The 25622-nt window shown below is 39.6% G+C and overlaps 1 protein-coding gene across 1 annotated transcript in view; it reads right to left on the bottom strand.

Annotated features, from left to right (window-relative positions):
- Positions 1-476: 476 nt before the first annotated feature.
- The window catches only part of NOX3 (NADPH oxidase 3), a 39026-nt gene continuing 13880 nt past the window's right edge, over positions 477-25622 (bottom strand). The window contains exons 6-13 of the mRNA XM_005230185.2: positions 24605-24786; positions 21735-21864; positions 18524-18616; positions 17132-17385; positions 13375-13537; positions 6079-6225; positions 2816-2940; positions 477-603 (exon numbers count right to left, since the gene is read on the bottom strand). Coding sequence (XP_005230242.2) covers positions 477-603; positions 2816-2940; positions 6079-6225; positions 13375-13537; positions 17132-17385; positions 18524-18616; positions 21735-21864; positions 24605-24786 — 1221 coding nt within the window. The remainder of the gene's footprint in view (positions 604-2815; positions 2941-6078; positions 6226-13374; positions 13538-17131; positions 17386-18523; positions 18617-21734; positions 21865-24604; positions 24787-25622) is intronic.

Genomic DNA, 25622 nt, shown 5'->3' with positions numbered 1-25622 from the left:
GATGTGGATGTGTGTGCAGTGTGAGACTATAAGAAGTGCAAAATCAGAACACTGGGAAGGAAAATGCTTTGAATGTCTGGGCACGATTTAAACAGCAGGAATGTGAGTATCGCCTGCAGTAGTAGTTTGATCATACACAACTGTGAGGTACAGTTCTAAGCATCCATTTTATTCACACCTTTTTCTTCAAAGGTTAGTGGCTTGTGCTTGTTTTCACACAGCTCTAGACGGATTTACAGCATCATTAAGCAAGCAGTGGAGAACTGGCCCTTCAGTTCTTTGAAGGAAAGACTAAGGATGGGCTCCACGTCTTTATTTGGCATAGGAAGGCATTTTTCTACTGAAGTCAACACACCTACTTCAGTTTACAGCTCCTAACATCTGGCCTGAATGCTGCAGAATAAGTAGAGGACAGGAGAAGGTGAGGAAAAAATACACAATCTGGTAATACCTATTACATAGTTAGAAAGTACAACCTAGAAACTTTCTTTGTTATAGTGAAACTGAACTCCTCTTGGATCAACTGATGAATATAAGTTGCATGTCTGTTGAAGGATCTTAGAGAGAGTCTTGGGTCCACAGAAGAATACTCCAATACTGTTGCTGTAATTGCAATAACAACAAAAACATGAGAGTAGCAGAGTAAATGGATAAACTGTACCTTTTGGCTGCCTCTGGCTTTGCATCTTTTGAAATGTTTTTTTTTTGTGAAATACGTTTGAAAAAAATTGTGTTACTCTCACAAAGTATTACAGTAAAATTATTCTAATGTTTTAGTGTTTATTATGTCTCACTGTATTATTTATTTGGATTGCTATATTAGAGGTCACAAACTTTTAAATGGTGCTTCTTTGGTTTTGATCTTTGTAGCTTTTTTAATCAGAAACAAACACAGTGCTTGGGCTGAAAATATTCAATGCTTTTTCTCCAACTGAGTTAATGTAGTTAATTTTTTTATTTTCTGCTAAAAGATACATAAAATTCTCAGTTACTCCTGAGTTTTTACTTCTATCCCCCCTTTCATCTGTCCTGTCCCACCCCCCACCCCCACCCCTTTTCTACCGATGGACAACTTTTAAATGGCTGACTTAATAATAAAATTTGTTAATAGGTAGTTCTTATAAAATAAGAGCATGACCAATGGTAACGATTGTGTTCAGAAGTGCACGTCTGTTACAGGGAGCTGGAAACCTGGTTACTTGCTACAAAGTGCCTTAAAGGTTTTGCTTCTAGGTACACAGCACATATTGCTTTAAAAAATATACATGTACACACAAACACACACATGTACCGTGCTACTGGGGGAAGCTCAATCTACATAAACACAGTGCAAGTGACAAGTGACAGCATGAATTTCAAAATGTTTGCTCCTGTAAAGAAGGGGCTGTAGATATGATTCTGGTGCCCAAGCCATAGTCCCCAGAATTAGCGCCCATATTGCTCTGGCGCTCGAGTGTACTAGGTTTAACCTGGAGTGGTATATTCCTGCTAATTCACTAAAAGACACTGTTGCAGCCAAGGGAAACACCATGGACCTAGGTGCCGGGACCCAAAACGTAGTTAGTTTGTAAAAGCTAATTGCTCCATCACACAGTAGAAACTGAGTTTCTTTGCCTCTTGAACCTTCTGTAACTCAGAGCAAGGAAAGGTAGGGTATTTTTTTCTCATAAGGAATCCTTATTTTTTGCAAGATTTTCTTTAAAAGGTCCAACATTGACTAAAAACATGGGCACCTGGTTCAGAAGCAAAAGCAGATTTTTCTGTCACTTTGGCACTGGCTTTCTAAAGGAACCACCACAAGATCCAGTATAGAAAGTGAATGCCCATCTCTCTCCCTTGGCATCAGAAAACTAGATTTTTCTCAGTTGTACTTAACAAAAGTAAAAGAAAGTAATGTTTCAACTATAACTTTAAAAGCTCTGTTTATGTAATAGAATCCCTATAAAAGGTCTTTCAAAAATCATATTTTCTACTCTCGGCCTTCTATTTTTAATCCTCCACATTTCCTGATTGTATTTATTTTGACCTCCATCAAGTCATTTCTCTATTACTGTTATTTTTGCAATTTTATGGTATTCTTGTAGCTTACTGTATTCTCTTTGATCTCCTCCCTTTCAGCTTTTTCTTGGGTCTTTTTCATCTTTAAAAAAAAAAGTTTTCCTCTTTTTCTTTTTGTATCTCTGTCTCCCAAGTGCAAGCCTTTATTTTGCATTACTAGGTAAATGTTAGGAAATCATAGAGAGTCACAAAGATTCTGGAATTTTCTACTGCTGAACACAAAATATTTCAAATTCTTGCTTCAAAGGCTTTCAGAACAAAGAAGCTTTTCTCAGACCACTAGCGAATCCACCAAGTTCAAATGAACTGCTTTTGCCAGCAGAGATGAACTAATAACAGAACAGCACAGTCTTGCAAGAGTAGCCAAATATGTTAGGGGAACAAACATATCCTTGACATCATAAGAAAAAAAATCACAGTTTATCTCTTTAATAACCATCTTCAAGGGAAATTAATGCTACTTTGTCCTTTGTGCAGAACAGTAATTGGATTGTGTGTTTCAATTATATCTGGACAAAGGCCAGGATATTGAAATACTTCTAAATATTAGATTTTCTTGTCCAAAAATTAGATTTTATTGGCATTCTCTTTCCGAGATTTCTTCATTAAAAGCTTCATTAAGCATAAATCTTCTTTCCACACAGCAAAAAAACTAAATTATTTTAAAAGGGTCATTTAGAAAGGTTTGCCTTCCCCTTCTCCCACTGTTTATGTTGAGAGAAGTTACCTGACAAGGTTAGAAGCCAACCTGCCTTACCTAGGATGGTTTTCAGCTAGTTGCTTGAACTCATAGTCCCAGTTTGGCCTTCCATAGCAGGTCTTCTGTCTCAAACCAGTAATTACATCTATCTTGTCATCATCATGTAGGGCTATGTGAGTAGCCTAAAGACAAATTTACAAGATAATAATTTTTAGAGTTAACAACATACACTCCAAGAGGAGGAAGCAATAATGCTGCTTTGCTGTGAAAGACTGAAGTATTAGTGAGAGAAAGGAAAGGTAATTATTGAATGGCAGGAGAGGAAAGGAGTGCTCAAGAGTTCACAACATTACTAGAATGGTAAAAGTGTCCAAGATCTCAGAGGAGTGCAGTTTCTTGAGATGGGATGTTTGGAATGAGTTGGGATTAACTATCTGTCTTTACTGGCCTGGACCTAAGTGCCTCAGTGACTTTTACAGCCAGGTCTTAGATTCCCAAACCTTTCCTCAGCCTTTGAATATCTCACCCTACACTTTCTTCACTGCAGATCCTTAAGCAACAGTCACCATTTTAAGGCCAAGTTGGAGTTTAGGAAAGAGAGCAAAGCGTACTATATCAGAGTTGGACAATAAGTATTAGCAATTACATGCACCTTAAGTAAGTGCAGAACATTCTGCTGCTGATGGAAAAGACAGTGGATGTACCAGCTCAGCAGGGGTAAAAACCCTGAGTGCTTTGACCCTTCTTCTCTGGTGGAGGCAGGTGCAGAAAGTAGATCAGCTCAGGTGAAGCACTGAACTAAGTGAGCTGCTCAGCTGCCAGTGCCAAGAAAAAGAAATCCTGCTTTTCATAGGTATTTACTGTCTCTTAGCTCCTGTCCTGTGCCTATTACCGTGCTATCTTAGTATTTCCCAGATGCCTTTAAAAACAAAACCACCCGTCTCCTAATTCTGCTGCTATTGTGTAGGAGTGAAAATGCATTTATTTTCACTACAGACTACAGTTACCAGCACTGTCAAGAAATTGCCAGAGGAAAGCTACGTTAAAAAATGGGCTTTGCATTTAGTTCAGGCTCTAGCATGAGCCAAGCATCATTATTATCTCTTGCAGAAGTGATTGCTGAAATTTAGATCCATTTCCTGGGAATATTATTGTATATTTCTGGTGCTAATGAGTCTTCCATGTTGCTCAACAACTCAGTTATTCTGGTCAAGCACAGTTGTCACAAGAGGTCATGTTTCTAAAAGATTCTTGTTAGTTTGGGCCAATGTCATGAAGGACTTGCAGTGGTCTAAGAAAGAGCTTAAAGTGTTTGGTGGGAGTTGGAGGTATGGAACTGCAGGATTTTTAAATTGTTTCCAGAAAAATTGTGCCACTGAGAAGATGGGCTATTTCTGTTCACACTAAGTGGAACTTTTCCCGGATTTTTGGTGTTAGCCCTTGCTATAGCTCACAGCATTAAAGTTGCCTAGGAATCTCAGGGGCATTGCAAGGAGCAATAGGCTGAAATATGATTTCTTGTCCAGGCAGAGGCAGACATGTGCTATATCATTTTGACTATCTGTTGCCAACGTGGAATCTACAAAGAGCTTGAAGCATTGAAAAAACATTGCCTGAGAAATAAACACCTGGCAGTGGTGGAGGGTGCACTAGAAGTTGTAAAGTGCACATCCTTGGGTTCAGCTTCACCCAACTACTGGTCATCTATGTGGTGAGACAGGAAGAGAATGGGGAGAATGTTGGTTTTGTTGTTTGCTAAGGAAGAAGTAAAGCATCATCCAAATATTATTGCTGCTGAAGCTCAAATTCTGAGAAGTGATGAACTGGAATTTACTAAAGATAAGTAAGACCTGTAAGATGAGGGAGCTTTGTGGATGTCTGAAGAAGGTGGAGCTGTTATCCAGCAGAGGTTTAGGAGCTTGGTCAGAGTAGGAGAAGCAGCCACTGAAAAGTATTCCTCTTTCCCCGCAGCCCTTTAGAGGTGGGATGCTGGGGGGATCCAGGAGCAAGAGCAGTACCAGTCTAGGTGCAGAGGCAACACAGCTTCAGGGATTCTCCTTTGTCCACCAACCCAGCAGCAAAGGATAACAAGGCAGTGCTGACAGGAGACTGGATGATGTGATTTGAAGAGAAGGAAAGTGCAGGGCATAGAAGTGGAGAGTCAGACATACCAGCAAGAATAGCTGTCTCCTTTCCTGATTTCTGGCCTGATGTTTGCCCAAGAGGGAAGTGGGATGATGACAGTTGAGAGATGAGGGCGACTTTGTGTTTTGTTAGGTTCCTCAATAGCTTCTTTCAAAGCACATTTTAGGTAATACCCTGTGATATTGCTAATGCAGAGTGGTAGTTTTTATAACTGCCATATACTTCACGATGGGAGCAGATTTTTCTGAATACAGCTTTATGCACATACCTCATTACTTGACAGAAACCCTAAGGAAAGCAGAAAGAAACAATTTTATTTTTTATTTTTATTTTTGTGGCAGCAAAGGCAGGAAGGGAAAAGCTCTCTGAAATCTGTTTTTTAAATCTCTACTAGACAGTCCTTCATTCAACAAAGACAGCAGGAAATAAAAGAGTAGAGCAAAGACTTTCCTGTGAGAGTTTTTCTGGCAAGTGCCTAACTGATTGCAGCATGATCTGAGTGATTCATTTAAAATAAAGAGAGAGAGAAAAAATGAACTCATTTGAGTCGAGGTAAAGGCTAAAGCAGTTGAATAAAACCAACCCTGTCTAAGGATTAAGTGCCTTGAGCTGGGATGATCCTTGAGCTGGGATGATCCAATGAAATTATGAGATGGAAAATTTAAGTCAATCAGAGAAAATGTCTTTTCAGACATGAGTTAGACCATAGAGTTTGTTGCCAAAATGTTCAGAGCACAGCAGGTTTCAAAAGTGTACTGGACATAAATGTGAACAACAGAAATTATGTTAAGTAATAAAAGTAAACAAAACTGGCACTTTTTATACAATCCTCCATGTTTCAGTACAAAAATGCCAGAATCTATTTAAAGACCATTCCAAAGACATGGACTAAATGTCCCTTCACAAACTCCTGAAAGGCTTTCTGCACTTTTCTCTGAGACACCTGGTAATCAGTGCTGCCCAAGACAAGATACAGGACTGGAAGGATCACTGGCTTGATTTCTCTGTTCCTGTTTTCATAAATGTGAGATGCAAACAGACGGCTTGGTGTCTATATTTACAGTTCTTTGTCTCTCTGCTTCATCCATCATTTATTCAGCTGTTCCTGTTCCATATGTTACCATACTGGAAAAGCAAGGTACATTAACTCAGACTTGTAAGAGTTTCATTATTACCTGACTTTCATCCCAGCCAGTAAGAAATATGTGATAACTTAGAAAATCATTTTTCCCTTTTTCCGCCATTTTTGTTTCCAAATGGAACAGAAGATCAGCAAACCACTCAAATGTTGATGGGTCTCGACAAATCCAATAAAAATAAACCTGTCAGATAAAAGCAGAAAGATTTAACAGGAAGCAAACTTTCAATAAAACTTCCTAATGATTGGCTCAACTCATTAACCACATAGTGTGTGACTCTTGTCCATAATTACACATAATTTTGATGATGTAGTTTCTATCTTTTGAAAATTTCACTTTCATTGTAAACACTGAGTGAATATATTAATGTGCTAGTGAAGATAGGAAATGTAACACATTTCTCATCTCCCCCTGCCAGTGCATCTCAACTTTGACTTATAATACCTAACCCTGCATTTCTTGCAAATAATTTGATTATTCTTTGAAATCTTGGATTTATTTTCAGTCATGTTTAAAATGGAATGTCAGTTTCATTCAGCACCAAAGCAAGGAAATCCTGTTTCTCAGAACCTTATACCATAGGTTAAGAGTTGATGTGGTCAAAAGACACATTTATATTCTTCAAGTCAGACACCCTATATAAAACAGGCTACAGGATGCCCCTACTTCTCTTTTAATGCATTTCTTGTTTAAATTGGAGCATAGAATTTCTAAAGAAACATGAAACTAATTTTGAAGTTGCCAAAGGGGTAAAATGAACCACTACCCCATGACTGGTTTTCTATTCATTGAAAACCTCCTCTGTGTGAAATATTTACACAGTTTTTCTCAATCCAGATTTCTCTAGCTTCATCTTCCATATGCTGGATTTTGGTTTAGTTTCCTGTTGGACTGGGGAGCCTGTTAGTAAAGTTTTCTTCCCCAGGCAGAAATCCGGCTGGGATCAAGTGACCCTATAATCCTCTCCCTGGTAAACCAAACATTCCTGGGATCTGTCACTGAGAGGCTAATTTTCCATCCTTTATTCATTCTTATGGTTTATTTCTGTCTATTTTTCCTCTTCTTCAGTCAGTTGCAAACAGCAGAGAGTTTGTTGTTTTGTTTTGTTTTGTTTTGTTTAAAAAATCTGATTTATTAATGATCTTGGCATAGGGTAATGCTTTCATAGGGAATAAATCTTTCAAGCAAGACAGTTAGTCACTGCCATATGATGAGGAGAGTTTCTATTTCAAGAGTCCTTGCTGTGGCATCTTCAGCTGGATCAGGTGAGAATCCCCCAAACCCTTTTTCTGCATGGTTCTTCCAGCCAGCTGGCCCAGGGACCATTGTGACCACTCCAGCATGTGCATGATCTGTTGTCTCAGCTACATACAAAGCATCTTCTAACTAATTAACTATGTATAAAAGACTGTCCTGTATGACCACTTCTGCAGGAACAGTTTCTGCTGACCATTTGCAAATGTCTTATCTGTGCACAAGTTAATCAATTTTGCAGCAGGAACTGCTTGCAGAGTCTCTGGACGGTGAGATTCACCTCTTGGGATCTTAAGCAACACACCGAGACATACATTGTCCTAGGCTGAGCAGGAGCTACCTTAGGGAGTCTTCAAGATGGTCAGAATTTCCCACTTGGAAATCTCCTCCACCAGTGCTGTGCTGCAAAGGGGACTGGGAGTACAGTCCCTTGCCCTGAGCTGGTCCAGCTCTGTAGATTACTAGACTGGGAGTTCCTGCACCAGCCAGGGGATGAACGTCTGAAGTTCCCTGGGTGTCTGCCCAGGCACTACCCTGATGCCTGGCTGAACCACAATCATAAGACAAATCTGACTGCAATTCTTGTAACTCTAATTCTGTAACTCTTGCCACACAATCCATTGTTACTTTTGAGAGAGGGTGCCAGACCTCAAGTGGGTTTTTTTTGGTAGTGCCTCCAAAGAAATCATTCAGAAACATGGAGGAAGCCTAAAACTACACAATTTCAGTTGAAGAAGGAACAGCACAGAGGATAATGTATAAGCTTATAACAAAGGGATGGTTGGAATTGTTTTATTGTGACTGTGATTTTTATTTTGTGGCAAAATCCCTTAATTTCCTCCAACTCATCTTTCTTTGTGCTCACCAGCCCCTCTGTCTTTTATTATACTTCAATATCAATGGTAATCTAGAAGGTCTGTCCCAAGGCAATCAGTGTGGGAATTCTGATGTTTTGGAACTTGTAGCCTTTTTCCATAGGATCAATGAGATAAAGATCCATATTAGTCACTTCTGAAGTGAAAAATCAGAGAAGAAACCAGTAAGCTATAAAGAGATTTCCCGAAGGTTTAATATACTAGGCTGTCAGACTTCTGGTGGGAGAAAAATGTGGTAACACCATGCTTCATTGGAGATTTGGTGAAAGAGACTAAACAGTAATTTGAGATGTATCCTAGATCTGAGTGTACTGTAAGGGACCATCTGTGGTTTCTGTAGGAAATATAAATGAAGTATGATCCCAGGAAACAGAGATAAAGCATTCAGGGTTAAGTGGGGTATTTTTACACCCCAGGAATAGGACTGTCTTCAGAACTTTAGTAGCAACCATCTTAGCTGTTTGCTTTTTCCCCTTCTGTTTCAATGTTTTGCCTTACATATAACCTCATCACTTTATAGGGGGTTACTGCTGATTTACACTGGCATAGGATATGAGGAAAAAGCAAGCCTACTGATTATAGCATTTCATTTTTGTGACCAACAGCAGCAGTATTTTAAATTACCAAAACTAGATAAGATTTATAGCCTTAACCTTTACGTGGTTTTTTGTGTCTGAATCCTGAAGTCCTCACTTGTTCCACATCCTCAGCACCTCAAAAATCAGCCCACTGAATGCTATCAGTCTCTATCACACCATGGCTGTTGATTTGTAGTGGGAAACTTCTTCCCCCAGCCTCTACTTGATTATCTCATTTCAGCAGTTCATTTTATGGAAATGTGTATTTAGTGCATCTGTGTGGAGAGGAGGCATGAGCTTCTAAACAAATAATGAATTGTGCATAGGGTAGCAACCGGGAGCATGTGGAAGGAGGAAGAAAAGCTAGCTGATGAGTTGAGATGGTGTGGTCTTTGAAATGGGGGATTGGTTTCCAGACTATCAAGCTATGGAGCTTGAAGGAGTGCTTTTAGCTGGTTGCAGACTTAGCTGTCACGGTAACAGCCAGTCGAACCGAGCTGGGTCCTCTTGAGAAAGATTGTAGCTTTATGAAGTGGCAGAAATTCCTTAAATTCATCCCTGGTGTGGTTCTGCTGAAGCAGTACCTATTGCACTGCCTCTAATACTCATGTTAGAGGTGGAGAGCATTTGGTAATGAAGACAGACTGTCATTATAAGAAGTATTTTTGGCCGTGACTGTAATCTGAGAAAGAAAAGAGGTAGTGAAGAAAGATGGCCTATGGGTAAAAGGTCTCCATTTCCCTTAGATCAAACAGGACTTCTAGTGTAATATGTTAAAATAAATGGTGTTTACAAAGAAGTCTTCCTTTCTTTACACTGACTGCCCATAGAATCACATTACATATTATATGTATAATTAAAACACAATCAATGCACAATAAAATTAATCCTTATTAAAACTGTAGCATAAAGCCAGCATCAGTGCATTTCTATAATTAAACAATTATTCTGAATCCTGTATTTTTTTTCTTGTAAGCCTAATACTATTAACTGACTGCAATTATTTAGGACCCTTAAAAATCTGTTTTAGATTTATGTTTCATTAGTCTCCACCCACCCTACCCCCATTGACTACATTCATCAGCTTGATGGCTTGCCCAAGTAAACTGTCTTAAATTTTCCAAGTGCTCTTTCTGCAAATTGAGTTAGATGCAGTGTTGCTATTAATCAGATCTGTAATGCAGGGTTTTGAGTTGTCGCTTATTTCTGTAATACTCTGCTCCCTTGCAATGCATGCATATTTATCATTCGGTTTCCCACATCCTGAATCTTGTACAACAGACAAGAGCAAGAGCTCCAATACCTCTTTCCTGTAAGGTGAAAGAACACATTTTGTAAATCAGCTTCTGCCACGTGGAAAGTCATTAATAATTATCTGTTGATGACCATCCATCTGTTTCTCCCTGCGCCTTGAAGACAGAGGTGGAGCTGCAGCTCTGGGCAAAGCCAGCTTTTTACCAAAGGGGTGTAAAAAGTGATGACACAGGGGATGCCCAGGGAGACATCTGCATCCCTGACTCTTGCTGCTCCCTCTTAGACATGACTGATCCCTGCAAAGCACTCTTAGACCTGCAGCTGGGCACCTCCCTGCAAAACCCTGGTCCTTCCAGCTCTTACAGCACCCACGGGCTGTAGTGTACCAAAGAAGATCAGAGATCTTCCTCAGCCTGAGTAATTAATCCAGTGGGCTACTACAGGTAAGGCACAGCAGTGCCCGCAGCTCGGGGCGTGGGGGACAGGGGCTTGGCAGCCCGCATGATGCACTGACTTAGAGCTAGGGTGGCAACAAGCAGCCTTTTGTATAAATGCAGAACAAGGCTTGATTTCATAAATCTGAAGAAAGAGGACTAAACTGTCCTCAAACGCACCTCAGAAAGATGGTTATGTTTGACAGCAAAAAGAGCCCAGGTTTTTAGGTCTTCAGGAGAAGATGTTTTGTGGAGAAAGCTGTAGGCTGTGGTAGAGCTTGGAGCAGAAGGATACCCCGGGCAAGGATGGTGGGTCTCAAAGCAAATGGAAGAGGCTGGTTTTGTTTTCCTCACAATGTGTAGCTGAACTTACTGCCACAACAGGCTGTGGTTGTCTAAGGTCTATATGGGTTAAAAAGGAAACTAGACAAATTCATGCGGAAAAAACACAGAGATGCAGCTCTGTGTTTAAGTATCAAGACATTATTGAACTGACAGTTGCTCAAAGGTGAGAGTGTCCACTAAAGACTTACCACCGTATGATTTTCTGGTCTGTATACTTTTCCCTAGGCATTCATGAAAAACCACTGTTGGAGACAGGATATTGTGCTAGATGGATCTTTGGTGATACTCGGTAGGACCTTTCTTATGTCTTATATAGAGTAAAAGAGAAAGTGGATGTTTGCTAATATTAGCATCTGATAGATCAGTATAATTTTATCAATTTCAGCAATTCAATTGATCTGAAAAATGAGGCCACTGATGTGAAAAAAAGATCATCTTATGCATAAATAAAGACAGCAGAAACTTTCCAGCCATGACTAGCAGTAGTGCCCTTCCTCACTGCAAAAAAAAAAAAAAAAAAAAAATGATAGGGAAATGAAGGCTCTAAGGCTATTTAATTTTGAAAAATCAATTAGATAAATGTGTACTCCTTTTGATTTGCTGGGTTTTTTAAATTATACAGCTGCAGACATTATGGAAGCTATGAGTATTTATATCTCAACCGTATGTGGGCAACACTAAGAAATATTAGTTCAATAAGCGTAATGATAGCTGTACTCAAATCAAAACGAAGTTGTTAAAAAAAGAAAAACCTCTTATTTATTTCCTTAATAGACATTTCTATGGTACTCATCATGGCAGAAAGAGAGTGCTGAATACTTTGAGGAAGATTAAATTATTTGTAATTATACCACAAGTGGAGGCTTTTAACCAATGGAAAAAAATTGTGGAGCTACCCTGAGATTAATCGTTCTTACTAAGATGACTGCTAAATTTTTTAAGTAATGCTGTGAACTGCCCAGGACCTTTCATCCAGGCTTTCAAATATTTTACGAGCACCGATGAAATTTAGCCTCTTAACACCTGTGAAAAATAAGCATCACTATTCCCACTGCACCAATAAGGAAGCCAAGATATAGAGAAAGGACATATAGAAATCATTATACTTTTGTATTTCACAGGAACTGAGAAAAACTGAACTCTATAACAGCAAACCATGGCAGAGTTCACCATGCATTTATCTTTGCAGGCACACATACCCAAGATTCTCCGTAAGCTATGGATGAACACCCTAAGGTATACTATACTCTCAATGTATAGCTAAAATCTGTTCTTTTCCTCTTAAGGTAACAGCAGCAATGAAAATAAAAACAATTTTATTTGTATACGTATAGGATATACATAACATACATATATAACATGTATGTACATATATATAGCTCTCCTTCCAGTGGAAAAGGTCATTCTGGTACAATTGTAGTGTTTGCAAATGCACTTATTTTCACATTGAGCACATATTTTTATTTCCCTCTCTTCTCAGTGCTTTTTCTGCCTCAAAGATCCCCCCTGGCAATTTGAACCTTTCCTCAACTCCTCAGTTACTAAAATCCCAGATGCTTTTTCAGTGGCAGCTTGTCATTAAGATGCCAGTTTTAACACTCTTTCATTTAAAAAGATCAGCCCCTTGGTCCTGCAATCAGCTCCGTATGTACTGACCCTCTCAGAGACCTGTCCACTCCAATGCAATTTCAACATGTGTCCTTAAATGTGAAATGTTCAACAGTTCCTGATTCAGCTTTTACATTGGAAAATGAGCTAAAAGAGGCTGTAGGGTCCGCAAGCTACCACTTGCCATGATGGATAGGGAAGTGAATGTTTAATGCTGATCTTTTGCTTTGTTACCTTCTTACCCCTCACCCTGCTTCACCCATTATCTCTTCCTCACCTGTCCTCACCGGTGCTGCCTCACATATCCATAGCAGAAGATGTATAACAGGTTAGCAGATCAAGAGTATGTTAAGTTAATTGGTGCCGTACCTTACAGACCCCAATATATTTTTTCAACAAAATAATTAAAGTGCTTTGAGGCAGTTATGTGCATCTTGATTTATGCATCTCACCCAGAGCTTAAATGCCTTTTTTTATTCCTCCTATGCTGGCTAATACGCTGACTTCACAAGGTGAGAAAAGCAGCTAATGGTCATGGAATGCAGCATTAAAGGCCAAGACACGCAGCCAAAGGGCCCTCATGAAACCTGCAGCTGGATAAGGAGCAAGCGCTGCCCTTCACTTTTGACTGAGATGACCTTGCAGGATTTATTTTTCATAGGAAAGAGAACAGATTTCTCTTCTAGCTCTCTGTCTAGCTATGAAAGACATGCCACATTTATCTCCAGTTGCGACTGAAAATCTGATTCTTCAGATTTTACTAAAAGCACTGCAGCTAGGGCTACCTTCTTCCTCCATGAATGACAGTGAATTCGGGAGACACTACCCCACAGCAGCTCCAGAGGCAGCTGGAAAGAGAGTGACTGCTTCTGTGATTGAGTTGAAGCACTCAAGTGGGTCTTTAGCTCTGAATTGCCTCTCTCACCTGGCAAAACAGGCTCATCTGTGGAACTTTTTGATGGAATAATAAACTTTCACACCTACCTTCTGGAGCACCAGTGCTCTATTGGGGTTGCAGCATTTGTACCAAATGGATTTTAAAATAGAGGCAAATGGTGTGACTCCAATTCCTGCTGCAATGCATACACTCACTCGGTAGTGGAAGAAATCTGTGGTTGCAGATCCGTATGGTCCATCCACGGCCAGTCTACAGGAACAAGTCAAGGGTCAGCAACATATAAAATGAAAGGTTAAAATTTGTTGGGCTACATATTTTCAAAGCTGAATTTCTGTTAAAATCAAAGGCATGTCTGAGCTGGCACACAAATTACCCATACAAAAAACCATTTAATTTTCACTTGGTGCCATTTAATAGCAAAGCAACTCTCTTTTCTGAAGTGAGAGAACAAGAGTACCCATGTGGTTTTGGGGCCTGGCCATCTATTTAAGCATGCAATTGCAATTTTCTGGCTTTCTGAAATGTGATTAGTCATATAATTGCATGTCCAAATTTAGCTGTTGAATTTGCATATTTAATTATGAATTACTGAAAAGCATCCTGTTTCAGAGCTTTATTTTCTGTGTTGTATATATCAAAGTAGAGAGGAACAGATAATATTAATCATTTTGAAAAGTTCTCTGTATGTGTTAAAGTAATAAAAGAGAAAGCAAGAAAGAGGTCAACATATGCAAGGAAACTACTATTTTCTCATCTCTTTCTGAAAAACCAATATTTCAGAAATACATTTTTGGCAATAATGCTGTACTTAGTATCTGACATAAAGACAAAATGTGTAAGGAGAAATGCATGTTTATGTTATTGCCTCCTATAATCAATGTTGCTGGTGCTGAGGCATTCATTTTGGTCAGAATTAGAGATGAAAAAGATTACTAAATAATCAGATTCATTCCTCTAGCAACATGGAATGTAAATACACACAGTATTTTGGAGTGCTGTGTCCAGCCTGTCTTAAAATAACATAAGTGCTCTAGAAGATGGTTTCACTAACACCCACTACTTAGGAAAAATGAGTTTTCCCTTCTTACAGATTTTCTATTTCGTGCTCTATATTGCATGAATTATCTTTAAAATTCAGCTTAAATACTACAAACAAATATGCAGACATAGAAAGAGTGAATTATTTTAACAGGAAGAGAAAAGGGATCACCAAGCAACGGTACACACAAATACAGGGACACAACATATCTGAAACCCTCTTGTTGCTTTCTTAACATGTACCTGAAGTCCTAGCAAACATTTTACCTTTCATTTGTATTTGTCCCTTTTATTTCAATATTCCAAATGCTCTGCAAGTGCAGTAGCAACTGAAGCAGCTACTTGGGGATAACTTTTGGAAATCTGTCCTCAGGTATAAACAAAATAATCTTTTTTTTTTTTTTTTCTATGTAGGGTGTTGTTCAGGGTATTGCCCAGCCCTGTACTTTTTGTACTTCACTGAAAACTTCCTGTAAAGTATGGCTAAATTAGAGTATGTATGTAAAGTGCCCTAGAACTGCTTTCAGGTAAGCTTTCTATGTAGTTCAATATGGGCTTGGGAGAAATTCTTATTATCGTTAGTAGGTTGAGAAAAAATTGATCGGGAAGGAATTTCAAGAGATTCTTTAATCTGTCTCTGTGCTACAATACAGGATCAATTATTTCTGAATCATTCCTTACACAGATTTGTCTCATCAGTCTGCTCCTAAATCCTCAGATGACAGAGATCCCATCATTGGTTTGAACACCTTGCTGAGCCATAGCTAGAGAGCTTAGCCAAATATGAAGACTCAGAGTTGTAGGGAGGAGAAAGCAGAGAAAGAGAAACTGAGCTATACAACCAATTTATTTGATCTAGAGAGGCTGGAAGAAGGTAAGAAGATAGTAAAAAAAGTGACAAAAATATTAAATTTGCATTTGCCAAGGGAGAATTAGAAAATAGAGCTGTAGACTGTTTTTAGCTATGATTGGATTGTCCATATTCTTTGCATCCATTTACACAATTTCATTAGAAAGAAGCATTATACTTTTTGGGAAGGTAGGGAAGTGTTTAGTTTTGGAAAAGTAACATTAATGGATTCTTGTATTATTTTTAAAGTTTAAACATTTGGTATCAGCATGATTGTGTAATACTCCTGACTGTAAGAGAGTTAGATTTTGGGACAATGTGCTAAAGCAGCAATTAAGTGAGCCAAAATCCCAAAGAAGCACAATATGAAACTTGATTATTTTCACAGGAATAGTCTATTCTATGGTCTTATCTCTCATATTGGCCAGAAATCACAACTAACTGGCTTTGCTACCTGTATAAATGCACATACATTTTATTTTAGTCTTCTTTTATTAATTACAATATACATATTTTATTTTTAGGACCTTACCTTATCATACAGTTGCTACATGTTTTCTGTCTTCTTCTCAGTTTCTGCTATATGTTATTTTTTAATATAACCACCAATTTGGTGTTTATCTTTAGATATTGAAACCTTTGAAAAAGACTTGTTTTTTGCTTTATTGCTAGCTTAACTATTGAAATATTCTTTTTAATATATTGCAGGAAAGCAACTGAATGATGGCATTAGGCACCCTAACAAGATTAAAAAGAAGAGTCTTTATATATGACAGCACTGTTAATTTCAACCCTGCATTGTGGCCAGGAACACTTGATAACATTTTTCTCTTTCTCATTCTTTACACTGGCTGTCAATCAGCTTGGGCCATTTTGCTCCAGTTCTGCTGAAACGGCATACTTCTCATTCCAGTTGCCTTTAACAAAGGCACATCTTTCATTTCTAATTCTTATTAACTGATATAATGCAAGGACTGGACCAGACTTTCTTCTCTGCCCCCACCTTCTCGTATACCTCTGTAACTCAATGGTGTCTGTACGCTTTTTAGGAGAATGTCATTTAGCATCCCAGTCCCATTACATTATATAAATGTAGTTAAACAAGTGACTTTTGCTGTTCAGTTTTACTAGAACTCCCTCATCAAAAGTAATTTTCCAGAGGGAAAATAGTCCCTTCAGTCCCAGACCCTACGCACTCCACTGGAATTGAAATGATCCTGTGCTGGGCACTTCTTTGCTGAAAATCTCCACTATGCCTGCAAGGAGCTCCACGGTTTGAATCCGTTACCTATAGAGCCAGATACTTAGCTGGTGTAAGTCAGGATGGCTCCATTAACTTCAGAGGAGCCCTGCTGACTTGCAAGAATGAAGCATCAACCTTTTTCTTGGATTAAGGTGCCTCAGATGATACAGAATTTGAATGCCAATAACCTTTATAAAGTGGAGCAGGGTTTGGAAACCAGGCAGAGTTGAGGGAGACTGTTGGAAAGAAGTAAGGTTCAGGCAGAAGTTTCCGGGGCCACAAATATCCAAGTAAATGAAAGGGAAAAGCTGGAATTTTGGATGGCACATGATGGGTGCCATCAGAGCATAAGCATACAGGCACGAAGCTAGCAGACAGCTTCCAGTGTTGTTTTAATTCAGTTCTTAAGCACCTGTCTGTCAAAATGGTTGTCTTTAAGTGTAGATATAAATGTTACAGATTTAGATGATAGCGACACAGATACAGATATTGGTATGGACTTTAAATCTTTGGTTAGTCATTCCGTCTTCTTGGTAGCTGTTGGCCTAAGTTCATGACTGTTTATTTGTGTTTTTTTTTTAGTGTAACGGTGTATTTATGGATTCAGAACTATGATCTAATACTATATCGTAAAGAACACAACACTAATTAGTTAACATTTATTTTAAAATGTAGAATTAACATTTTAAAATGTACTTTTTGTTGTTCAAACCTTGGTAACATCCACAGTTCCTTGAAAGCTTTTTCCTCTGCTCCGAAGGCCCTAAAGAGGGCTGCAGTCCAGTCCCCGACAACCCGTATGTGAACACTGAAGAAGTCCTCCTCAGGAGCTGAGGTGAGGGTGAACGGGTGCCACTCCAGATGTGAGACAGAGGGGCACTGTAGAAAGATGTATTGACCAGGTCCCATTTTAAAGCCACGTTTCTTCATGTGAAGCTCAAGGACTCCCGAGGAATGTGTCACCACCTAAACGATAATAAAAGGACCCGTTTTATTTTCCTTCAGAAGAGTAACTCTTTGTTTCTGTTAGGTGATGGGTGACTTTGCAATCATTTCTACTTGAGCTCAGCCACAAGTTAATGCAAATCGGGATGCACAGAAGTTTTTAGATGTCTGGTAGGTTATGTCCTAAACTGCGTGTTGTAGTGCTGTTGCTGCCCGATAGCTTGAGAGCGTGTAGAGTGTATACCATGGGGCAGCTTGTTTTGTGCATGTAAGAGGCAGAGGAAAGGCTGTAACAATTTAAGTTTCTCAGCTTTCTGTCTTAGCAGAGCCTTTGCAAAAGTATTCCTCGACAGACTGGAATAACTTCGCAGTTTTACTCTCATGTAACACGATTAACAGGTATGGGATTATTATTGATTTGGCAAGAAGAAAAAAGCCCAGTGAGCTCAATTCTAATATACTTTTATTAAGAGGTAATCTCAGTTAAGCAGCCAGTTTTATATGTCACACATCGTATACTGAGATTCTCGGATTGCAGCCACTCTGCGAAATCAGCAGCAAGACGTAGCCGGTACGCTTTGCCCCTCACACAAGATAAGCCTGTTTCTGATCGCTGGCTTGATACATATGGACGTGGCTGCTTCAATAGCAGCGTTCCCCATCCATTCTGCTGTGACTTAAATAGGCCCTTAGCACACAGAGGTATTTACAACTGGAAGAAATTATTGCTGTGGCATTAATGAAACTTCGACTATTTATGCTAACTGATAATATAACCCTTAATCTCTTTGGAAGCCTCCAGAAAAAAAAAAGGTGTCCTACTGAAGTTGAGGGCATCTCTGGCATTTACTGCAGTGGAACATAGTTTCAGTTCATTAAAAAGAGAGACCCTCTGCGCAGATGTTTGTGTTATGGTGGTATAAAGTCTGGTACTTCATCAATCAAGTTTGGTCCCGTATGGAATAGTCTTATGGACTTGGTATTGGAATAAATACAAAACCTAAAATCAATATTTGGCTGAAACCATGGTAATGATGGAAGAGCTGCTGAAGCTAGGAGTAAAAACTGAGGTTGCAATGTAGAGAAGTTACCTGTAAAAGATAAAAAGGTAATTGACGTAACGTGGGGTTTTCTTTCGCAGACGTGCTATGTTACATACCTTAGTAATGACCACCTCCTGTCGAAATCTCCAAAATCTAACAATTCTTTCACAGATGTGCAATACCATAGGACTTAAAACCCACTTCCAAGCCTGCAGAAAGTGGCATATTAAAAAACAAAATTTATTTGAATGTTTACAAAAATACTTTGTATTTCTGGTTTAAATCAGCAGGCAGCCTAAAATGAAATTATTAGATTTATCTTCTGTGATTTTTGGTTCGCCCTTCTCAAGAGAGTATTTCTGTTGCTACTGTAGCGGTTCTGGCTTTCTTGTGGAACAGACATATGGGGCTCCTTCACAGATGCACTCCAAAAGCAGTGCTAATATCTATCTGTATTCTGGCCAAGAGGAGTCCTTTAAAATCTCTCCCTACTAAAAGGCAAAAGGATTAATCTATTTAGGTGTTACATATAGATACCATTGGACCTGAAGATGTAGAGATGCATATATTTATGCAATATTATCCATAGCTTTACTGTCTTTCTGCTCTTCAAAGTCTGAAATATTTCAGAAGGGTCAGATAGGAGTAGCTCTTACTGTCAGCCGTGAGTTTTCTGATGCTGCATGAGAAAACATTAAGTCCCAAATATTCAATTAGAGGAATGGGATGCATTTCCATTTAATCCATTAGTCGACTCTGTATCAATAAATGTGTTTTTTTGATCTAGGATACTAAGCTGGTCATACTTTAAGTACTGCGGATGATTGCTGTGCTTGTACTTGCTAATCACATGTAGTGATCACTGTAACAAAGATGCTTGGCTATTCAAGTATACTAGCTGATGATTTCACTGAGTTGCACTGATAGCTAAGATAATTAGATGTAATTGAATCTTCATGATTTAATTTTTTTTTTCTAGAAGGGATACTCTTTTGTTTCCAGTTTTGTTAATTACACAGCTCATTCTAGCAAACTGAAGACTTAACAATCATGTGCCTTTTAAAATCTCCAAAGAGTAACTTGCTGAAACATTGACTTTGCTCCACAAGCTGGGTAACAGGGGTTATAAAGTATCTTTTATGAGAAGCAAGCCATAAAATTATGTGGCTTCCTTAGAAAGTGCTAAGGGGATGGAGAGGCAATTTCCCAAGGTTAAGTCTTGAAAATTAAATTAAAAAATGCATGTTTTAAGAATGGGAAGAAACCAACATAAGCCAGAAGATTCTCAGTTAAAGAAGAAACTCAACACATCCATTGCCCCTAAATACTACAGGTGTCTCTGCACAGTGGGTAACCTTACACCTTGAATATATTTGCATATATCAAGCCACAATAATGATGAGACCTGTTTTTCCTCCCTTCCATTTGTGCTACCTGTAAATAAAAGCACGTGACAGGAATGTTAAGGTTGCAGGCTACCCTCTGTGAGAGCTCAGCTGAGATTTCAAATGTGCCATCCCTCCAGCGCAATGGAGCATTCAATCCAAAATATCTTTTGCCTAGGTTGGGACAACGGGGATCAACCAGGAGGGATGGGCTGCTAAGCAACACAGTTCCTGGTCAGCTAATCAGAGCATCAGTATTCTTGCGCAGGTGGTGTTTCCTCCTGTAATGAGAATGAACTGAAATGGGGCATCAATGGCTCAGGAGAGGCTGTGAGGACAGAAGTCCAGATGCCCCGGGTGCAACATCAGTGCTTCTTCATCCTCAGTGGGAGCCAGATCGGGCTCCTACCTGCTGAAATATAGAGCAGGGGAGCAGATGTGGCATGACTGGGAGAGGGGCTCTGCTGGAGTAGCCTCCCCTGGGAGTCGTGGCCAGTGGAGCATGCACCCTGGTGCCACCACATGCAATCCCAGCTGTGCACAAGGCTGTCCCCTCCCTGCTCAGTCCCACCTGCATCTGCCCCTGCCAGTGCCACACAAGCCTCGCCATGGCTTTTTAGCCTCTGAATGAATTTGTACTATCTGCAGTGTCTTGCAGGTATCACGCCATAGCACATTACCCATCCAGCAAAGTACTGTTCTTTTAGATGATCTATATGCCATATGGTATTATCACAATTCATTTAAAGTAATGCGACTTTGCAAGCATGGCCTTGGATATGCAGGAAAGTGTGGCAAAATAGGTTTAACACGGAGAAGTGGAAGTTCTCTCCAGTTAGCTTCATGATAATTAATGTCAAGACATGCTGTTGGAAGCAAGCTTGTGTCTGTATTCATGGTGCGTAGCCATGTATTGATTTTTATGGCGACATTGTAGCTGAAATTTTTAGAGAGGCATTCGTTTTCTCATTAATATGCGGGTTGGGTAGTGGCTAACAATAGTTTGGTTTAAGAAAAATCTATGTCAGCCATTAAAAGAGCTACAAGACACTGAATGCTAATTTTTCTCCTTTACTTCAGGATTTTCTTCACTATATTTTCTCTTTTTGGAAGAAACAACAAAAACTTGCATATGAGCAAGCTAAATCTTGAGCTGTAAATGTTAAATGATTTTGTTTGGATGCTAGACATCTGACATACTGTACAAGTCTGCTACTTAATTACCCCCTGTGGATTTGCAATCTTGTTGCAGCAAAACCACCCTTCCGTGGGACATTTTTCCTGCCTTTCGCCTTTCCCTTTCATAATTCATTGTTTCAGATTCTCTCCTTTTTACCTAACTTAAGACATCAAGGCTGGACGATATGAAGCACGTGTCCCAAAGCAAGGACAAAATTTTAACTCCAACTTATTCTCCCTTGGCATTTAGACTATCCATATTAAAGTACTATTAGTTAAAATAACAATACTAATTTGCATCCCTAGCTATCCTGTTCTCTTGTATTTTCTGTATCTCTGTCCTCATAAGATTTTGACTTGGAGGCTATGTTTCTGCAATGAACACATCAAGGATATTGATGATGCTGAATAATTAAAAATAAATGTTCAAAACAGATTTAAATAGGGTACAGTTCTGGAATCTATACCCTTCAAAGAGAGTGTTGCTTAACTAAAGGACCTTCCAGAAATAAAAATTAATATTAATGACTCCAAAATTTTATACATCACTCCCTGTCTGGACCTGTCTGTACTGATTAGAGAGGTCAGGATCACTGTCTTAATGGACAGGGAATGGTCATAGAACAGCGATGTGAAACTACTCTCTGAACACAACACTTAAGTGCCCGTCACTAGCATGCACTCCAGCCCCCTACTCCCCAAGACCTTCGGCCTCCCAGGGAAGGACATTAAGTTAAAAGCAGAAGACAAACATCACTCTTACCACAGGTTTGTTGCCAGAAAACTGCGGCAAAGGGCACTGAGTGGCATTGTCCCATTCCATGTAGTGATCTTTACAGTAAGTGACATTGTGAAGCAGCAGACTCTGAGGCGTCTGACCTCGGACAAGCTGACTTAAAACAAAAGTGTTCATCAGTGATATGCTGCTTTGCAAGGTTTCTGCGCATCTGTAGGTTTTGCACTAGTAGTTCAATGCAGATTCAGAGATAACTGAAAGTTCAAGAATTGGCCATTTCAACCCTGTTCTGCTCTCTTGTTCAAATTACTTTTCCTTTAGCTTTGCCATGACTTTTTGACCAAATGCAAGTAGCTCATTATAGTATCGGTATACATCAATGCAGCTGAAGTGTGGAGCTTCCTTGCATAGAAAATGTACATTTTGCTGTTTGCAGAAAAATTAGAATGATTTTCAAGTTCTTTGGAGCAGACACTTTGACCTCCTTTGTATATGAGCATCTGTTATTGTGTAGAAAAATAATAAAATTTAATAGTGACAGACCTTCTCTTTGCTGCTTTCTAAATGCATTTTTAAAAGCTGCAAATAAAGTTGGAGGACCGTAATTTGATGTACACTCTCTAAACAGATTAAATTCCAGCTTCTTACTTCTGAGGATGTTAATGATGCGAATTTTCCCAAATACATCAATCCTGACTGTTCAGTCTAAATGGGTTTCAGCTGGTGTTGATTATGGGTAGAGAAGGAAGACTTTTAGGGGGAAACCCTGTTTGTTTCATATTGGTTCTCTGAATTTTCCCTTCTGTACTTACTTTGGCTCTACAATGTTAGCCTGAGTCTAACAAGAGACATGGAGATACACAGTGCTGCCTTCTTTTACCTGGCAGTGTCATCGGCTGCCACCAGTTCAGACAGAGACACAGGAAGGGAGGGAGGCTTGAGTGCATTTTATTCGGTCACCTGGGAAGGAGGAAGAGATGTGAAGTGGATGAAACCTTGGGGTTTGACTCCTTGTCATGAATGGTAGGAATGCGCTGGGGCAGCGGGGAGCTTCTCTGCTGCCGTGCACTCCCAGGCTGGAGCAAGCAGCGCTTGCTGAGAGCTATTGGTAGGGCTGTTAGATAAATCACTGTCCCCTTTTCAGGGAATTCTCTTGCTGAGCAGTGTCGATCAGCTGGCTAGACAGAGGGAGCTTACAAAGCTGAAGGTTTAAAGGTCTCATTTGAGATTGAATTCTGAAAGATTTGCAGGCGAGGGAGAGGGGAGGGAGCCCAGGTCAGGATACCGTTTACAGCATTAGTTTGCAGCTGTGCCTCTGAAACTTGGGGCTAATTAATTGGGCCAATTTTGGGAAGACTCAAAGCCAAACTGAACATGGCAGCTCTCAAATCGCAGAGGAAGAAGAAAAGTGACAAACCACAAAGCATTGTACCAGCTGGTTCCCTTCCCAGTGGTGATGCCATGTGCCTCGGGGAGCAGGGACACGCATGCATTGCTGTGGGCTAGGAGGTTCCTCTCTGTCCAAGAGTGGTGGTCTGTATGTGCTTTAGTGATGGGCAATACCATCTGAATGTTTTACAAACAGACATAAAAGCTGCATTATGATAGCACCAAGTGACTGTCCTTGGATCTGAAAAGCTTCGCTACAGCTTGGGGCCGTGTGTACATGAGACAGTCGGCAGGGAAAGCTCTGTGGAGCAAGGCAGTCTGCTGAGGGCCTTGCACTGGACACATCTGAGAGCTGCCTAGGGCTTAGGACTGGGTCTGGTTTGGTCCTGTGAACGGATCACTTAGTGCTTGGCACACAGAGATGCGTTCCTGTCAGTGCCGTTTCATCCCAAAGCACTCGGTATTACGCAGCCCTGGGACTGCACCATGGTATGAGCCAAATCTACAAGGTGACAAGGACCATGAGATTTGCGTCAAAACTGCACTCCCTGTCTGAATTTAAATGTGAATGTAGATGCGCCACTGTAGAGTCACATTAGTGCTATTTCAAAGAAATGAGAAAAGGGAATGGGGGAAAGCCTACAATGGAGAAGGAGGAGAAGATCTCAGTGGAGCTGGAAATGGAAGGTGGGAACGTTTTCAGCACTAGGCACATTCCTGCTCTCATTCTACATTGACAGGGGATTAACCAGCCCCTGAGCTTTCAGGAAGGTTCCCCTGACTCTGCTGTCCCTCAGTGTAAGAACCAGAGCTCAGTACCAAGAGGATGGACCTTCCCCTTGTGCTGAGGAACAAGGACACTATCAGCAACCTGGCAGTCATCCTTCTCTGTAAAAGCCACCTGACGGGCCTAGTCAAAAGTTTGAGTTGTTATTGTAGTCATTTAAACCTGGTTTGTAACACAGTGCCTTGTGCTACTTGAACATTATTTCTCCATGGTGAGGAAATTTGGGTTATTTTTCCCCATAGAGAAATAAGAAGGTCAAAACTACTTACATTTGTGGATGCAGAGGATAATGGTCACAGGGACATTCGCCATAGGGTTGCTGACATGCTGAAAGCTTGTCAAGCTTTTACAAGCTCTCTCACAAAATGCTACACAAGAGTTATGAACATAAGATCTATCCCTTATTAATTTGAACTCACAAAGGTCTGATTCCTATTCCTGATCTGTAATGCCCCCAGTTCCCAGGGATGAAAGTTCGTTCAGACTGATGCATTAATAAGGTGCAGGCTGTAAGATGGTAGAAGAGTCATTGAAAGAACTGAACCACACTTTTAGTCCTCAGAAAAGTGGTGTGGTTTAATTTCAAATTCTTTCATTTTGCAATCTATTTCCAAGCAAAGATCCCAGCAGTTCATTAATAGAAAAGCACAGGATTATAGATCTGAATTGTTTCATCTCAAATTGTGTACATACACCCCATGTAGTTTATGCAGACACTTACCCCATACCATGGATTATTAAACCAATGAAGAAAACCACAAAGAGGTGATGAGTATACCAGAACACCTCATAGCATGACCTTCTGATGAGCTCAGTGGATGAAGTCATGATCAGAATTAAAGCCACAGTTATCACGACTCCAGTTATTCCAGCTATGGTGGTTAGTACCTCTCCTGTTGTGTTCTAGAGTAAGAATACATTATTAGCATTAGTATTAGTAGCTATAGTTGTTCTGATTTGTTGTTATAATTGTGTTGCTGTTACTGTTGTTACTGTTCCTGCTATTACATATGAAGCCCAAATCTAAGATATGTTTTCAGCATAGGAACAAAACTAGAACAAGACATGGATGCAAGGCAAACCTCCATTTTACCACAGAAGAGCATGGAAACACATCCCTCTACTCTTATTTCCACTCAGGTTTATCCCAGACAGATGTGTAAATGTTTTCTGCCACTTATGTGTTTCAGGAATTGAAAGGAGGAAATTAGACAGTCTCATTAGTACTTTTATCTCTTTCACTTATATAAAAGTGTTTCAGAAAAAAAGTAAAATGATTAGAGAAATGAGAAAAATAAACCTAAAGATGTAATAAGTAAAACAGCACTAGAAACAAGCTTATTCACATGAGTGTGACAAAGTGAAGTGCTAAGACACCTGTAACTACAAAAGGTATGGGGCTCTTCTGTGCTTATTTTACTTCAAAGTTTGTGGGTTTTTAGCAGCCCTGAAATGGTGTATAAAAATGGCATGCTGTCATTTACCTAAACAGCATATCTCATTTACCTGTTCCTTACATTTAACTGGAGATACGCTGGATAATACTTTGGTTTATTTTTTAAAAGTTGTATTTATATTTACATTTTTATGCTTGTCAGTGGTGAAACATTAATGTGCTGGGCTAGGGCATTTTCATTTTTGTTCATGACTCACAGACATCAGTGCAGGCCTGTTACATCTGTCTAAACCCACAAAAATAAACTGAAGTGAGAATGAAGACGTATTTTGAACACAACAGT

Source organism: Falco peregrinus, chromosome 7, assembly GCF_023634155.1.
Source record: "Falco peregrinus isolate bFalPer1 chromosome 7, bFalPer1.pri, whole genome shotgun sequence".
In the NCBI taxonomy this organism is placed as follows: Eukaryota; Metazoa; Chordata; class Aves; order Falconiformes; family Falconidae; genus Falco; species Falco peregrinus.
The sequence above is the reverse complement of the archived record's forward strand: the minus strand, read 5'-3'. Positions and strand labels throughout refer to the sequence as shown.